Source organism: Zonotrichia leucophrys, chromosome 14 (assembly GCF_028769735.1).
Source record: "Zonotrichia leucophrys gambelii isolate GWCS_2022_RI chromosome 14, RI_Zleu_2.0, whole genome shotgun sequence".
NCBI lineage: Eukaryota > Metazoa > Chordata > Aves > Passeriformes > Passerellidae > Zonotrichia > Zonotrichia leucophrys.
Window position 1 is genome coordinate 15,183,672 of NC_088184.1, and position 15,145 is coordinate 15,198,816.

Below are 15,145 nucleotides of genomic sequence, written 5' to 3' on the forward strand. Positions count from 1 at the left end.
GACCCCTCCCCAAGAGGTGGCTCTGGTCCCCCTGGTCCCACTCTCAGTCCCATTTTGTCCCCATGTCTGTCACAAGCCCCTCTCCCCCTCAGTGAGGCTCAGCCCTCGCTGCCTCAACTTGAAGCCCCAGTTCAGCTGCCTGGATTTTGTTGCAATACACATTCAAACCTCAGCTCCTCTCAGAGTTTTAATCTCCACAGCTCCCACCTGGGGGCTGCTGGTTCAGTTTCTTTGCCAATACCTCTGTCCGAGCAGACGCTTCCAGGAGTTGCAGTTGTCACTAACCTCTGTGCAGTGTAGTATAAAGTGGACTGTGTATGGAAATAAGTTTAAAATGTTTACAATTTTGTATATATTATATATATAAAAATATCTTTTGAGAGAACAATCTGTGATTCTGTATTTTCGGTGTCTGTGTAACCAACTGCAACTTATTTTCAATAAAGAGCTAAAAATGAATAGAAAAAAAAAAAAAAAGATTTGGTAATAACTTTATTGAATCAGGTGAGCACAAGGAACAAGGAAACTGCAACATCAGGCCCCAGAGATGCAGCAGCTCGAGGGAACTCCCAGCAGCCCCTCCCAGGGAACTCAGAGCTGCTGATGGAGAAGGAACTGAAACCCAAGGGAAGACACAAGATGCTCCTGCAGGGAAGACATTTCACTCCCTGAACTGCACAGACCCAATGGGGACAGCTGCTGACTGCAAGTGCTGGCAGCACCCAGCGCCCTCAGGGACCAGGATCAGCTCCAGGGTCCTGAGGGAGGGTCAGGGACTGCCAGGGGCTCGTGCACCCAAATCACCCTCCCCAGCCCCTTCTGGGCCAAACCCAACGTGCACAGGTGGTCACAACAGTCTTAAATATTCCAGAAAAGAAACCCAAAGCACTTTGCAGCCTGAGAGCAAGCAAAAATAACACATGTAAGGCAAGGAAGAGTGGCTGTGGGCAGGAGTAGCTCGTGGGTAATACTCTGAGCTCGATTCCATAGAAATGATGATGCTAGAAAAGCTGTGTTTCATCACTACAAATTACATAAATTAATGTGAGCTTTGTTCCTACGTGTTAGAAATAACTAAACCTGGAGATGGGAGAGAATCAGACACCGAACTACAGCCAGGGGGGACTCCTGGCACTCCATCAGCTCAGAGCTGCTGCTGGAGGAGTCACTCGAGAGGAGGAAGGAAGAGATCCTCCTCTTCCTCTGGGGTGGAATTTGGGGGTGCCAAGGAACAGGAGCCAAGCCAGCCCGGTGGTACCCAGGGAGGTGCAGGTGTCAGACTACTGTAAACAGATAAATGCACTTAAAGGCACTGCAGAAAACATGGTCAGTAATCAGCAGCATTTAATGTCCCAGGATGCTGTTGGGAGCTCCCACCAGTAATACATCCAAGAAATTAGAAACATGGCAGTCATTAAATAAAATTCCCGTGTGCTTTACGGAGAGTAAAGCCTTAATGCTGTTACTGTACATGCAGGGCTACAAAATCAGCTTCTTGAAAGAACTTTACAGAAAAAGTCAGAGGCAACTTCAAATCTTGCACAGATCAGCCCAATTCTCCAAGCAGCAGAACTGACTCTGCAGAAAGGGAAACTCTGCAGCCCAGTGTGTGCAGCTCCCCTGGTCACACAGCCCAGGGAGCAGCACTCTCTTGCACCTTTTACCCCTGACTAGTGTGATCTTCACTGAAATAGCACAAAAAAAAATCAGAATGTTATAAGGGAAGCCACCTCCATTCATTTCAGCGATCCATAAACTTCCCCCACCCCCAAACCAGAAAGAAACCCCCAAACCAGAAGCTTATTCCCCTAGTGAGTCCCCTGTCATTCTGCAGATCCAAAAGGATTCCCAGCTATTGCATGTTCCAGGAGGAAGGAGCCCTGCCTGTCCCCCTGCAGCTCAGCCTAACCCCAGCCCAGCTTTGGGAGCTCAGACAGAGGGTGGGGACGAGCTCTGGCCCATTCCCCTGCCCCCTGTGCCCAGGAGGGCTTCCCAAGCCACCTGCTCCTCTCTGCCTCAAGGGCACCAGCCCCCAGCCACTGCCAAACCTCGTTCCAAAGTGCACAGCCACAGCCAGAGCCTGGCTGCTGGCCCTGGGCAGAGCTAGCTGATGATCCTGCTGATTGCCTGCAGCGAGGGGAACTCCTCATCCTCCAGGTGCAAAGCTTTGTGGGTGACCACGTCCTGCTGGGTCAGCACCTGCCTGCACGTGGGGCAGATGCAGCAGTCGAGGTCGGCGGGGGAGTCCGTCTGCCAAACGTTCTTTTTGTTCTTTTTGGGTTTGTTGGAGCTTTGCTTCTCCTTGAGCCGGAAGTCGTTGTGAGCAGAGAGCAGTTCCTGCTGCTTGGCTGTGTCTGGCAGCAACACCAACAACTCCTTGAAAATCTTCTTGAAGTTTTCCCCCAGCAGCTCCCGGCAGCTTTTGTAATACTGAGCTGCAGAGATCAGCCCCTGCAGGGGACAGGGAAGGGCAAGAATCAGAGGAAAATGAATATTTATCTATTAAAAATCCCACTGGAATTCAGGCCTCCCAGAAAGGGAGGCTCTGGGAAGCCACTCACCTGCCTGAACTGCCCAGAATGAGTTTTAAATTTATTGAACTTGGACTCGTCGCTCTGAAGAAATTCTTTAATGGATTGTATGAGCTGGATGTTCCTCTGCTGGAAGTTCTCAGGTATCAAGTATGATCCATGACAGGATTTTGGCCTGTGTTGGAAAAGACCAGAAGTGACCCTGACACTGGTTTGTGTCACACAAAGATGTCCTGGGACATAAATCACAAGGCAGTTCTGGTTTACAGCTGCACGTCCTTCCTCCACCCAGCTACACAAAAGCAGCACAGCTGTCTTGTCAGAACAATAAAATATGGGATTTCCATATCAGATTCCAGCTTTACACAAACAGAATGTTTAAAATCCAAGTTTAACGTGGTCCTGACAAGCTGCTCTGTGAGCTGGGTGCACTCAAAGGACCTGAGCAAAGACCTCACTGTGAATAAACCAACATACAAATGCAGGTTCTGTATGAAACTGACACAAAGTTTTCCCTCCCCTTTTCCCAAAAACTCCTCTTTCTGTCCCAGAAGAACCCAGAGAGCAGATCCTGGAAAGACCAGAGCAGTGAAGGTCACCAAGGAGAACAAGCCTCAGTGCCTTGCTGCTGGGACTCCCATAAGGAATATGTTGGAGCTGCAGATTCCCAAATAAATCTAGGATAGACCAAGGTCTGAGCAGCCAAAACATTGCAGAGGCTTCCAGTTCCTCAGACTTGTAACTACACAGGGCTGTTTTAGGCAATTCTCCTGAATCCAACCCACAGCACCCTGGGACTTCCCAACAGGAACCTTCCCTGGCTGGCCCCTTGGAGCCACCCCCTGTGTGCTGTTTGAAGCCCTGTGACAGCAGGGAGTGAGAGGGGTCCCACAGCCCCTGGCAGGCCCCTGACTCACTCTTTCAGGGCTGTAGTGACGGGTTCAGAGATGGTGGAGGATGGGATGACAGCGAAGCCCGGGGGGGGTTTGCTGACAGGCACCGACAGGCCCGGAGGCGGAGGAGGGTTCTTCAACAGCACCACGGAGTTAAAGCCTGAGGGAAGCAGGGAGAGACAGGAATTAGAGCACCCACAGACCCCTGGCTAAAACCCACACCAGTGCCTGACACACTCTGCAGAAGCACCAAGCACAGTTTGCAGTGCAGACATCACTATATTGGAGAAAACCTAAAAAAAATCTTCAAGAAGCACTTGAGAGTAGCTGATGTTCCTCTACAGAGAAAGTGCTTTAATTATTCATTTACTTTCTCAATGGAAAATAATTTTGAAAGCCCACTCCAAGTCACAATGAGAAACACTTTTGCATTATTAAAGTGAACACAAACCACGGGAGGAGGCATTGGGGCCAGCCTGGCCTCTCCCAGCAGGGGCTGCACAAACAGCGGTGCTGGCGCCTCCCGACGCGATCCCACTGCCATGAAAACCACTCCAGCTCACGTTTGCTCCTGTCTCCCTGCCTTCACAAGGTCATGGCTAAAAGCATGGCAGGAAAGCTCTGCCAGCACAGGAGGAAGTGAAGTGACAAGTGCCAGCAGGGACAGGACACAGCCAGATTCCCTTTGCCTGCAGCGGCTCCAAGGCAGATCTTGGAGCACAGCACACGGATGTGTCAGCCCTGGGGACAGGGAAGAACCAGCTCTACATCCAGGAGCCACCCCCAGAGAGCAAACAGCTCCAGCTGTGGGGCAGAGGTGAGTCCCATGCAGGACATTCCAGCCCTCCTGTGACAGCCAGGCTGACTCTACCTGGCAGCTGGTGGCAGAATCCCACAAGAGCCAGGAGTTGACACAACACATCCATGTGTTCTCTGGGCTGTCCCCAAGCAAAGCTGGCTGTGCTCAGCAGTGCTTCCCCATCCCTGGAAGTGTCCAAGGCCAGCCTGGAACAACCTGGTCTAGTGTAAAGCGCCCCTGCCCACAGCAGGGAGTGGAATGAGATCATCTTTAAGATCCCTCCCACCCAAACCATTCCACGACTCTGAGCTTCACTCCCTGCTCACCTGGTGGTGGGGGCATCCTGGCTGATCCTGAGCTCCCAAGAGCTGGGAAGTCTTCCTGAGGTAAAGGGCATTTGTTAGTCCCTGGGGGCTTTTTAAGGCCGGGGGGCTCTTTGGGTGCAGCACAGGCAGCTGATGGTTTCTCCGAGTGCCCGTTGACGAGGGGGCCGTGGGCAGCAGGGAAGGCCCTGCAGGGCTGCTCGGCCTCCGGGGGCCTCTCTGTGCCTGGCCTGGGCAATGGTGGCTCCTGGGGCGGGCGTGGGGACGATGGGCTCTGCTTCTCAACCCCCATCTTCTTTTTCTTGCCCACTTTTGTAAAAGTTTGTGAGGTAGAAGCTGCCAGCAAGGACGAGACGTCGAACATGGTCGGGGTGTTGCGGATCTCCTGGGTGGTCAGGCCACCGCTGCCGTCCTCGTCGTCCGATTCACAGAGTTTATTGCTCTTCTTATTTCCTTTGGAGGTGTTCAAGGATGGTTTTTTGGCTGGCTGGTTGACACAGGGGTTGCACATGGCTTTGACTACGTTTTTACTGGAACCATTGTTCCATGCAGATGTGATGTGAGTTACTGTCCTATTGGTGGGCTTCACTTTGGACACCAGGGCTGGGAAATCCTCCTCCTGGAAGGCTGCTTTCCTGGCAGTGGCTGTGTACATCAGAGACATCCCTGATGAGATGGTGGGAGCTGCAGAGGAGGACAAGCTTGGGAAATCTTCTTCTTTAAGCTTAACCAGAGCTGGCTGGGCAGAGCTGTGGGGAAGGGAGAGGGTTGGAGTTACTGAGGCAGCAGAACCCCAAGGGACAGCACAAACCCACAGCTCTCCACTCCCCCTCTGACTGTCACTCAGAGTGACACAACAGGAGCTGGACCAGATGATCCTCAGGGGTCCCTTCCAGCTGAGGATATTCCATGATTCTGTACCAAGATCAAGCCAGGAGCTGATGCTGCTCATGCTGGTGAGCAGCACAGAAACAGCTGCAGGCAGGAGGGGACGAGGCAGGGGAAACCTTGGAGGGATCAAATGATCTAGAAAATTGTTTTCCCCAGATATGCAGAACATATCAATCAGCTTCTAAACGTGCTTTGTCCCTGCAGACTCACCCTGGGAGAGGTCCTGCAGCAGAGCCGATTGCTGGAAAGTCCTCCTGGCTGAGCACTCCGTTAGCAGCTGCTTCTTTTGGAACGGGACAGAAAGAGCAAAGACATTGTTTTCAACCCAAACCCATTCATTCAGAGCAGGGGCTATCAATGGCCATGACTGCAGCACCACCAAGGCCTATTTTCAGCAGCTGGTGATGTCATTAACTGACATTCCAGAAGAACAATTTAAATCCATGCATCACTATTTCCTTCAATTAACTGTGCTGCCCATTATGTTGTGGCATTCAGGAAATCCATGATCCTTTAAATGAGTAAACCATGGCTAAGGCAGAACTTTCTGAGGGAACCTTCCAGACACTGAGATGCCCTGCAGCTGCAGGACCTGTCCAACACTCACCTGTGACATCGTTTGAAGACTTTGGCACACGTTTGGAGCCGAGCACGTCGGGATCCCTCAAATCCTCCTTTCTCCCCCTGCTGCTGCTGCTGCCTTCCTCCTTGTCCTCCACCCTCTTCTTCTCCTCCTGCCGTTTGGCTGCCACAGATGCTCTGACTGCTGCTGCAACATCTCTGTCTTCTTCTTCCCTGCAGGACAGGGCAGACTCCTTGGTCAAACACAAGGATCACAGAGCGCTGCCTCACTGCAGCGTCACCTCTGCGGTGCCAGCTCTGGTCACATCCCTGACCTCGTGCTGCCACCTGCTGAGAAACCCAAACCAGCCCCACCACTCCCATCCACTCCGCATTTCCAAGTTCCACGTGTGGGAATAACAATCCAGGCCAGAAGAAACCAGGCTGAACTGGGAGAGACAGTACCAGGGATGCAGGGGGCACCTGTCCCTCCCGCTGATTTCCAAATGTATGGAATCATTCTTGGAGGCCACAGGAACTCTTTGGGGCATGAACTCTCAACACATGCAAGATCCACATGTGACACCAACAGAGGAGTGCTTTGGGATGCACTTTTTTCCCCAGTGGAATCACCAGTAATGAACCAGCTGCCCATCCAGCCAGAAAAAGAAGAAAATAAGATGTACAGGATGGAAAAAGCACTCGGGTCTGGTGTGGATGAAGAGACACAGAAATGCAAAGTTTTTCAATTCAATACTTAACCCTCTTTCTTTTCCAAAGCACTCAGTCTGGCCACACAGAGATCTGTTATTTCAATGAAAAGCATGGTCCTTAGAACAGGAATTTCATCACTACCCAGACCAAAAACTCCATTAAACCTGCACAGACTTGTCACCTACTTCAGAAAATCCTATTTAGGGAAGTTTGCATAAAAAAAGCTGCTGGAATTAATTCAGGGTTCTGAGTTTACTTAACCCAAAAGTTGAGGGTTACATTGTTTGCTTCCTGAGCTGAAACCTCACACAAAATAATTCCATGATTACCAAGCACATAGCCAGGACACAGGCTTGGACTGGAAGCTGTCAGCTAAGGATTCACCATGGAGGCTTCCAAATTTTGTATCACTTCCTTCCTCCTAATCCACCAAAATATTGTGAATTGGTAAATAAAAGCCAAGACGAAATGGGAGTAAAACTCCCCACAAGGTTGTGCTACTCACCTCTTGTACCTCCAGCTGCCCCTCCTGTTCTGCTGGCTGCCTCGGCTGCTCAACCTGCTCGCCCTCCCTTGCCTGTTGAACCTGTCAACCTCCTCGTAGTCATCTCCACCTACAACACCTAAAACAGAGGGGAAGGATGATCACTCTCAGTTATTTCTCTAGTGTGGGCATCACACTGTGCTTGAAATATGCAAATGGTACAAATAAATTATCTTCATTTCTTTCTGATGACCAAGTCAGCAGTTCTCCTAAAATTACCTGTCCTCATTAAACTCGTACACAGGGAAAAAATCCTACAACAATTCAGGCAGGAAGGGATGCCTGGATATCACCTGCTCCAGCCCTTTACTCAAAGCAAGGCCAGCTCTAAAACTACATCAGAGGGCTTTGTCTGGGCAAGTTCTGGTTATCCTCAACCTCTGCAGCCTCTCAGGTTGGAAAGGCCTCAAACTTTGCAACCTCTCAGATTGGAGAGCCCTTCTCAAAGTCTGCAACCTCTCAGGTTGGAGAGACCTTCTCAAACTTCAGATTGGAGAGACCTTCTCAAACTCTGCAACCCCTCATGTTGGAGAGGCCTTCTCAAACTCTGCAACCTCTCAGGTTGGAGAGGTCTTCTCAAACTCTACAAGCTCTTGGTGCTGTTCCAGGCCTTGTCTACCTTGTCTGGGAAGAATCTTCACGCCTATGAAATATTCACTGGGCGTTCTTAGAGAATAAGACCCATAGATTGGTTTGGTTGGTGGGAGGACCTTAAAGAACACCTTGCTCCAGAGCAAGGACACCTTCCACCAGGCCAGGCTGCTCCAAGGCCTGTCCAGGGCGCTTCCAGGGCTGGAGCAGCTGCAGTGGTGCCTGCCCACCCTGGCAGGGTACCCATCCTTGCTCTGCCCACCCTGCTGGGGTGCCCATCCCTGCCCTGGGAGCTGACCTGAACATCAGTCCTGCCCACCCTGCCCCTCAGCCCAGCTGACCATCAGTCCTGCCCATCCCGCCCCTCAGCCCAGCTGACCATCAGTCCTGCCCCTCAGCCCAGCTGACCATCAGTCCTGTCCCTCAGCCCAGCTGACCATCAGTCCTGCCTGTCCTGCCCCTCAGCCCAGCTGACCATCAGTCCTGCCCACCCTGCCCTCAGCCCAGCTGACCATCAGTCCTGCCCACCCTGTCCCTCAGCCCAGCTGACCATCAGTCCTGCCTGTCCTGCCCCTCAGTCCTGCCCATCCCTGCTCCTCAGCCCAGCTGACCGTCGGTCCTGCCCCTCAGCCCAGCTGACTGTTAGCCCTGCCCACCCTGCCCCTCAGCCCAGCTGACCATCAGTCCTGTCCCTCAGCCCAGCTGACCATCAGTCCTGCCCCTCAGCCCAGCTGACCATCAGTCCTGCCCGTCCCTGCCCCTCAGCCCAGCTGACCATCAGTCCTGCCCACCCTGCCCCTCAGCCCAGCTGACCATCAGTCTGCTCCTGCCCTCAGTCCTGCCCAGTCCTGCCCCTCAGCCCAGCTGACCATCAGTCCTGCCCACCCTGCCCCTCAGCCCAGCTGACCATCAGTCCTGCCCATCCCGCCCCTCAGCCCAGCTGACCATCAGTCCTGCCCACCCGCCCCTCAGCCCAGCTGCCCATCAGTCCTGCCCACCCTGCCCCTCAGCCCAGCTGACCGTCGTCCTGCCGTGCCCCGTGACTCAGTCGATGCTTCTGGCCCCTCGCCCTCTCTGCAGGCCCTGTGAGCCATCATCCGTCGGGGCCGATCCCCCCTCAGCCCCCTGCACAATGCTCCTGCCCCTACCTGTCCTCAGAGCCAGCTGACCATCAGCCCTGCCCATCCCTATCCCTCAGCCCAGCTGACCATCGGTCCTGCCCTCAGCCCAGCTGACCATCAGTCCTGCCCCTCAGCCCAGCTGACCATCAGTCCTGCCTGTCCCTCAGCCCAGCTGACCATCAGTCCTGCCCACCCTGCCCCTCAGCCCAGCTGACCGTCGGTCCTGCGCGGGTGCCGGGGCGCGTAGGTGAACTGCAGGTCGATGTGGCGGTTCTGGCGCGCCTCGGCGCGGCTCTTGCTGTGGCAGGCGCTCTTGTGGGCCTTGTAGTCGATCTCGGTGCGGAAGGCGTGCGTGAACTGCTCCGTGCTGCAGCGGCCCTCCTCGCACAGGAAGTGCTTCTCCCTGAAGTGCTCCCGCAGGTACTCGTAGTCACTGCGGAGGGAAAGCACAGGGCTGAGCCTTCTCACTCTGACACAGTCATGCCTTCAGGTTGAGCTCTCCCACTTCCCAGATTCTTGGGAATTCCCTGCATTGGTACAGAACTCTGAACTCCATAGAAAGTGTCAGCAGCTCTCCTCACAGCTCAGGCACACAGAACAATCCTTGTCCAGCCCCAGAACCAAGGACACCGCTGCAGCTCCAGGCCCAGAGAGTGCAAACAACAGGGAATGGAGGAGAGCAGTCTGGGAGGGTGGGACTGCAGAACCTGAGCTGGAATCGGACAATGAACCCCAACATGGAAATGGACCAAAACTTGTAAAAGTGTGAAAACTCGCAACCCATTGTCCATCTTGGGTGTAGCCATGGCTGGGCTCTTCTAATGCCCAAGGTGAATCCTTTGAGGACTTTTATTAAATCCCTGCTTTATTACTTTAGCTCTGCCCAGCCTCTGTTCCAGGCAGCCTCCCAAGGCATCAAGGGGAGGTGAGGACAAGCCCTGGTGGTTCATTTGTCCTTATCCCAGGAAGTTTTCCAGCTGACCCTGTTGCTGTACAGTCAATGCAGTATAAAGGTGTTAAGCCACACCCACAGATGCTCAGCACATCCAGTTGTGCATACAACAAAAAAATTACCTCTATTCCCCTTGCACACAAACCTTGGAGCAGCAGGATCAGGGAATCACAGAATTAAGGTTGGAAAAGGCCTTTAAGACCATCAGCCAGCACCACCACCATGCTCACCACTAAGTCATGTCCCCAGGTGCCACATCCACTTGGTTTTAAACATTTCCAGGGATGGAGACTCCACCATTTCCCTGGCTAACCTCTTCCAGTGCCTGCCAACCCTTTCCATGAAGGAATTTTTCCCAATATCCAATCTAAACCTCCCCTGATGCAACTTAACACTTCCTCTCATCCTGCCCCCCATTAGAGGTAACACACCAGACAGCTGCTGTCAGGCTGCAAAATTAACTTTTAATAAAGACAATTTTAAAGCATGAACTAGATTCAAAGTGAATATTTTGGCTACTTATTTACAGAATTGCACCTAACCTGCTGCCACTCCTCCACTCTGCTTTCAAACACTACTTACCCCCAAATTCAAAGCACACCCAAGGAATTTTACGTCATAATTTAAGCTAGAAAAAGGGAATTTAAGCCGGGAAAAGGACCAATATCAGCAATGTTTTCTTGCCTGTAGTACTCCTGAGCCCCCTCAGAGTCACAGAAGTGGCAGAAGTAGTGGTCCCTGCGCAGGTGTTTCAGCAGCTCGTCGTTGTCCAGGTAGCGCTCGTCGCAGAACTTGCAGAGGGGGTGGCCGCGGTGCGAGGTGTCATCGGGGTCCCCGTGGATCCGGTGCCGGGCCAGGTCCTTCCTGGAGTACCATTTCCTCTCGTAGGTGAAGATCTGGAGGGCAGGGATTGTGTTAATGCATTGGTATTTAGAGATTTGCGTTCATAGATTCGTACTGTTTCCTATGGACACAGAACCAAAGAGAACAAGCCAGGCTGTGTCCAACTTCTCCATCTCTAGGGGTGGAAGATTTGCTTCAAAAAGATGCAGTTTGACCACCAACACCTAAAATTTTGTTGGACAGGAAGTAAAATTCAATTGATGATTCAAACTAAATCTAACTTGCATTTCTCTGAACACTGGGAACGAATTTAATTCACTTTTTTCCCTTTGGAATCTTTCCATGCTGTAATGAGTTTAAATTATAATCTCTGGAGTAGAAAAAGCCTAACTGTGTATTTATCAACAAGCAGTATTTTGCATTCTCAAATTTAGAAACCCCAAGGGAGCAGTTTTACCTTCCTCTCACAGTAACCACCCCAAATATCTGCACACAGAGGATCCACTTCAGTGAACAAGTCCTGTATCACAAGCCAGCCCTCTGTCCCCACTGCCTTGTGAGCTGTTTTGGTAGGAAGGGTTCTGGAGATGCCAAAAAGATCAACCCAGCCTTGAGAACAAAATATCCTTTATTTCTGGCCTAGATAAGGACTGGGAAATTGCTCTGGGAAAAGGTTGGTTTGGCTTTGCCAAGGCTGATGGACTGAAGCTTTCACGAGTTTAGGAGTTTTTTTTCAGTGGGTATGAGTAAGATGGGACTTTTTTCCTTGAAATAAAAATCTCTACAGTACTCAGAAATTAAAAAGCAACAGTTTTAATATTGTTTGTGAGAGAAAATGGCAAACAAGTTCCCTCAGTGCTGAGGGAACCCTGGGCATGAAGCACCTCACCAGAAACCAAAGGAAGTCCTGCCCTCCTTTCCCACTTCCCTTCAATCAGCTCCAGGAATTCCAAGACCACAGGAAAGACTCAGCTCAGTTCCCAAACTTATTAGGGTTCATTGAGGTCAACCTGCTCGCTCCTGGATCCCATCCCTTTTGGCAGCAAACTCCAGTTCACCTGGCACAAACCAACTGTGGCACCACCACCGTGGGGTTTAATTTAAAACCTGGAGAACCTCCAGAGCCTCTTCATTAATCAGTTTATGGAAGAAGAAAGGCTTAGAATAAAGCAACTGGCCTCACTGCAGGAAGAGGGAACTTAAATAAATCCTTGCTGTTCTGCCTTCCCACTTCCCAGGAGCTCCTGGAGGTCACGGAGGGAAACTCCCTCCTCCCCACACATCCAAGCAGAGGCCCAGCTCACCTTTAGGTGTTTAACACAGAGTTTGCAGCAGAAGAGCTCGTGCTGCTTCCTCATGTGCTGCTCCAGATCTGCAAAGGTGTTGAAGGGCTTTGCATCCGGGCACAGGGGGCATTCGTGCTGCAGCAGCTTCCTGAGGGATGAGAGAGATTCCCAAAAATGACCCAACTCCCTCTCAGCACCCCCACACCTTCAGCAAAACACAAATGTTCCATCCCTGGCAGAAGGCTCCAGCTTTAAGGCTGCCCCTGCAATCTGCAGGGAGGGTTGTGACCTGCTTATTGCAAGATTTGCTTATGGCAAGAATTCTGCTGGATGGAAGGAACAGGATGGAACCAAACTACACCGAGGGTCCGACTGCTGGAGCAGAGCTGAGCAGCCATGGATGGAAGCACAGCAGGAACTCACTGCAAAACTGAGTAAACTGAAACAAACCCTTCCCCTGATGGGTCACATCCAATTCCAGTACACTTCCCACTGTCAGAAACTGAGGAATACAGTGGGGAGAGATAAATTGAAATTAAGGAATTGTATTAGGAAAGGAGGGAAAAACCCCACTCAAAACCCCACCACACAGTGGCTCCCAGGAAGAGCTGAGCACTGGTCTCACTGGGAGAACTCCTACTCCCTCATTCCCACAAATATCAAACCAAAACTGCAAATGTCCCAAAGTTACATTCTCAGCCCAAATCAGGGTGAAAATAATGCCCAATTCTCCAAGGACAAAAGCTCCACTGCCAGTATGCATAATTTCCACACCTATTTCCATTATCTAAAATCCTCCCAATTAGGATTGTTATGAAAAATATTTGTAGAACACGATGCTAATGCCACGTTTTTATTCTGCACTGGTTTTTTTCACTTCACCTTTTTTCCCTCCCATTCAGAATTAAGATCTTTGTGTGAAGACATTGTTACTCTTCATGCAATACTTGGCACACCTTGGTTTGGTTAGTCCTTATTCAGCACAGCAGTAATTACAATTACAACAGTAATTAAGTCTTTATCAATTTCCACAGCAGCCACACAAGGAATGGGAAGGTTTTCAGCAGTTTTGCTGCTGTTAAAGATGCCAAAAGGGATTTTTATCGAGAGAGCAAAGCGTTGCGCTGGTGCATCCAACCCTGCAGCCCCAGGAGCTGCTGAGCGCTCAGTGCCTGCTCCAGCTGTCACCTCGCCAAGCACACCTGCACAGGTGACTCAGAGCTGCCCAAACGCCAGGAGAGCAGAGCAGGGCACCCCGCCCTCCCGCAGGCACTTCCTGCCACGTCCCGTGCGCCACCACGTGCTGGGGACACCGCGGGGACATTCACCTGTACAGCGCGTACACCTCGGCATCCATGAAGTAAATGTCGTATTTCTTCTCATGCTGCAGCTGCTGCAGGGCAATGGAGGAGAAGGATGGCAGCTTCCTCCCGAACACCACCTGTGGGAACAGCACCGGGGTGGGCATTGCAGCAGGCACGGCCTCGGGGAGCTGCCCATGCCCACAGCCCTGTGCCAGCCTCAGCTGTCACCTCCCTCGGGCACTGTCCCCAGCAGGGCCACGGCACATCTTATCAACCCGCCAGGGATTGGCACAGCGCGGCCTGTGGAGTTTGAACGGGGTTAGGAAACGCTCCCGCTGTGTTTTGCTAGCACAGCTGTTCGCAGAGTAAATATCCCGCACCAGCACAGCCCCTGCCACAGCCAATGCCCGCCAGGAGCCCTGCCCCCGGCTCCTCCCTGGGCATCGCACGGGCACCGGGAGTTTCCAGGTGACTCAATGTCTAAGGCTGGCAGGGAATCACTGTTTCGTGTTCCCTTAGCTCCCAGGAAAGCGAGGAGCTAAACACAGAGCGCCTCCCGAATCACCTGTACCGCACACCCCTCTCAGGGCATCTCCTTGCTCCCGGCTCCCCCCGGGCTCGGAGCGCTGCAGCTCCCACCTCCAGCACACACTGCCAGCCCGGGAACTGCTGCTGGAGTCACCAGCCCCGGCCCAGACAGGCTGAGACACAAATACAGCAAGGAATTTCAGTTCTTACAGTAAAAGCTACATCAGAAATCTAGAAGTAGATTCCCAGAGAAACTGTGGCTGCCCCTGGATCCCTGGCAGTGCCCAAGGCCAGGCTGGACAGGGCTTGGAGCATCCTGGGACAGTGAGAGGTGTCCCTGCCATGGCACTGGATGGGCTTTAGGTCCCTTGCATTCCAAACCATTCCAGGATTTTACGATTCCATGATCCCCCCTAAGATCTGCAGCCTCCTGGAGCAGGGAGCAAAGGCTCCATCCTGTGCTGCCAGGGCGAGCCCTGCTGACTTCACACCATAAACATTCGCTCTAACTCCATTTTCTCCACGTTTTGTTTCCCACTGGCCCAGGCGGCGGCGGCACCCCCGGGAGCGGGGCAGAGGGCGGATAACCGGGCCGTCCGTCCCCGTCGGTCCCAGCCGGCCCATCCCCGGTGCGGCCCTGCCCGGAGCTGCCCCGCCCGGCCCGCGGCCCCCCCAGCCCCAGCCCCGGGCCCGGCCTCACCTGCCGCAGCTCCTCCCGGCACACGGCGCAGTACCGGACGCCGCAGAGCGCCCGCATCCGCACGGAGCAGCGGTAGCAGATGGGGTGCTCGCAGCGGCCCAGGGCGACCACGTCCAGCTCCCCGCAGCACAGCACGCACGGCCCCTCCGCCGGGCCCGGCCCCGCGCCGGCCATGGCGGCCATGGCGGCCTCGGCCCCGCGCCGCCCCGCCCGCACCACTGAGCGCGGGCTAGAGCGCCGCCCCACCATAGAGACGCACGCTCGCACAGCGCTCACCGGCCATAGAGCTCCGCCCAGAGCGCCGCCGGGCTGCCGGAACTGATTCCCCCCCCCAGGGCCACAGCGCCGCCATACTGATGTCACCGCGCGGTCCTCCAGCGGCCGGCCATAGAGACGCAGCACGGTGACCATAGAGATGCGCGGGGCGGAGCGGCCCCGGCTGCGCCGCTCTGGTTCCCTCTCGGTGGTGGCTCTGAGGTGGAGGAGGACCCCGGACGCGGTCGGCGATCCCGGACACGTTTGCGGTCTCCAGCTCCTTCCTGGCTGTGGGGACATGGGGACTCG

The 15,145-nt window shown here is 53.3% G+C and overlaps 1 protein-coding gene across 2 annotated transcripts; it reads right to left on the reverse strand.

The window, feature by feature from the left end:
- Window positions 1–480: 480 nt before the first annotated feature.
- ZNF598 (zinc finger protein 598, E3 ubiquitin ligase) lies at window positions 481–14,830 on the reverse strand. Of its 2 annotated transcripts, none has more exons than XM_064726246.1 (12): window positions 14,582–14,830; window positions 13,378–13,490; window positions 12,068–12,197; window positions 10,605–10,816; window positions 9,184–9,401; window positions 7,218–7,335; window positions 6,045–6,232; window positions 5,648–5,720; window positions 4,550–5,295; window positions 3,449–3,584; window positions 2,562–2,706; window positions 481–2,451 (listed from the first exon to the last, which is right to left on the reverse strand). In XM_064726246.1, exons 1-12 carry the CDS (start codon window positions 14,828–14,830, stop codon window positions 2,104–2,106), a joined length of 2,676 nt encoding a protein of 891 aa, XP_064582316.1. In that variant the 3' UTR covers window positions 481–2,103. The 2 variants fall into 2 exon arrangements, with proteins under 2 accessions (XP_064582316.1, XP_064582318.1); XM_064726248.1 differs by having other exon boundaries at window positions 5,648–5,717; window positions 14,582–14,778.
- Between the last annotated feature and the right edge of the window lie 315 nt (window positions 14,831–15,145).